This window comes from Belonocnema kinseyi, chromosome 5 (assembly GCF_010883055.1).
Source record: "Belonocnema kinseyi isolate 2016_QV_RU_SX_M_011 chromosome 5, B_treatae_v1, whole genome shotgun sequence".
Taxonomy (NCBI): domain Eukaryota; kingdom Metazoa; phylum Arthropoda; class Insecta; order Hymenoptera; family Cynipidae; genus Belonocnema; species Belonocnema kinseyi.
Window position 1 is genome coordinate 35,145,276 of NC_046661.1, and position 2,453 is coordinate 35,147,728.

Here is a 2,453-nt window from a genome sequence, read left to right on the forward strand (position 1 = left end):
AAGAGATGGAGATATCTCTCGCTCTTTCTAACCAATGACATTATTTTAGTTCTTGGAACCTACTATAGGTTCGCTAGTGAGATGCCGCATCTATGTTTTCTGAATCAAAAATATATTTCTTTGTTAGCAATTTATTTTACCGATACAGTGTGACGTCACACTTAAATGCCTGAAAGTTACAGCTACCAACAACTACAGCGCTACAGAAAAAATCTTTGGCTATATTCAGTGAGTCAGTGCTCCAGCTGATTGATCTGAAACACGTGGTTACGTATTACGTTAAATCGAAAACTGGAGGGATAATTTTTGTTCACTGTGGTTATCTGCAGATGCATACTGAAATTTATTGTAGTTGATTAGTTGATTATTTATTTTCTGTTATAAGGAGACGAAAGAATAATTGAAAATTTGACGGAAAATTGGGAGCACTGAGGGCAGAGGTTAAAGGCTCCTCTAGTCTAACCTAGAAACCTGTCATCCAATTCCTACCTTTATATCTCATGTAAGCACTTCAGAAGAGTATATTTTTAATTGTTTATTAACTTTGCCATAGTATCTATCATTTTACCAATACCGCTTACACGCTTATGTAAAATACTAAAATAGCGAAACGTTTTAACTTGTGATTTTCAGTAACAATGGCTTTTCTATATGTTCATCCGTCCTTCTCTCTACTTGTTTATTTTGCGCAGTGTCCGTCCAGTTTACACGAAACTATACGCAGTCTACACCCTACTTGCAGAAAAAGTAGATCTGTAGCAAAAATTATTGGGTCGGTTAATGGGTTCATTTAAAAAACATTTTTGTGATTTTTTATTTATTCTCCCCAAACAGGTAAATGGTATGTGATACGCACCAAAATATGTCATAATGTCGGACAAAAATTCGAACGTTAAAAGAAAGCTGTCCGGCTACGAATACAGAAAACGGAAAATTGAAAAAGAGCAAAAGTTTGAACAGAGTAAAAAGTTTATGAACATTGAGAAATATTTTGTGCAAAAAACGGAAGATGAAGGTACAAATGATCTAACAGAACTATATTCTACTTCAAGTCTCGACACAAACGTCACCATCGAAGTTGAACCAACTAAACAAATGGGAGTTGTTCTTCTTGGAGATAATGCGCCAGTTCAAATTCAAGAACAGGAAATCGTTGAAAGTGATGCTGCAGGAGTTCATGTTGAAGAGATTAACGATGAAAAATTCAAACATAAGACACGAGAAACACTGAATTTATATGATTGTGGTACCTGGCCAGTTCTTCCAAATAGCAGTACTGTAGATCATTTAATCAAAATTGGTCCGATACAAATTAAAAATGAAAATTACCCTGAGGATGAGAAACGTCGACATTTCGCAAACTCTTATTACAATAGAAAACTTTCAAATCGTGAAATTTTTAGCCGCCGATGGCTTGTTTACTCCGTGTCTAAAGATTCCATATTCTGTTTTTTGTTGTCGACTTTTTAATAATAAATCGAACTCCAAATTAGTCGGCGATGGATTCACTAATTGGAAATATTTATCCGAAACATTAGGAATTCATGAGAATTCTACCTCTCATATGAAATGTTATCAGCAGTGGGTACAAACTGAAATTAAACTAAAAACAGGAGCAACCATAGATAAGCAGGAACAAAAAATTATTGAAAAAGAAAGCTTACATTGGCAAAATGTTCTCCATTGATTATTGAATATTACTCTGTACCTGTCGGCGAATAATATGGCTTTCAGGGGAACCTCTGACACTTTGTATACACCTAATAATGGAAAGTTCTTAGGACTAGTGCAATTTCTTGCAAAGTATGACCCCGTGCTGCAGAACCATGTAACACGTGCAATGAATGGTGATATTTCGGATCATTATTGCGAAAAACGATTCAAAATGAGTTAATAGATTTGATGGCTGAAAAAGTAAATGCCGAAATTATAAGCAGAGCCAAGGTAGCTATATATTATGCAATCATAGCTGATTGCACTCCAGACATTTCTCGGAAAGAACAACTCTCATTTACAATTCGATTTGTTGACTTAACAGATGATACAGTACAAATTAAAGAACATTTTCTAGGATTCTTCACCGTTGATGATACTACTGGTTTAGGTCTTACTGAAGTTTTGATTAATATTATGACTAAATACGAACTCGAACTCAGTAACTGCAGAGGTCAGGGTTACGATAATGGATCAAACATAAAGGGAAAGAATACTGGTGTACAGAAAAGGATTTTAGATATGAATCCATTACCTTCATATGTGCCTTGTGGGAGTCACAATTTGAATCTTATATTATGTGACTCTGCACAGTCTTCTGTAAAATCAGTTACATTGTTCGGTATTCTTCAAAGACTGTTTACCAGGTGTATACATATGAAACCGGTATTGACATCTAGCGGCCAGTAGGCACACTTGTAGGCACTGTCGGAACTTACCATTTGTGCTAATTGGCGTAT

The 2,453-nt window shown here is 35.3% G+C and overlaps 1 protein-coding gene across 1 annotated transcript in view; it reads left to right on the plus strand.

Moving 5' to 3' along the window:
- Positions 1 to 870: 870 nt before the first annotated feature.
- The window catches only part of LOC117173606, a 2,302-nt gene continuing 719 nt past the window's right edge, over positions 871 to 2,453 (plus strand). Inside the window, exons 1-2 of the mRNA XM_033362246.1 lie at positions 871 to 1,273; positions 2,039 to 2,335. Coding sequence (XP_033218137.1) covers positions 871 to 1,273; positions 2,039 to 2,335 — 700 coding nt within the window. The remainder of the gene's footprint in view (positions 1,274 to 2,038; positions 2,336 to 2,453) is intronic.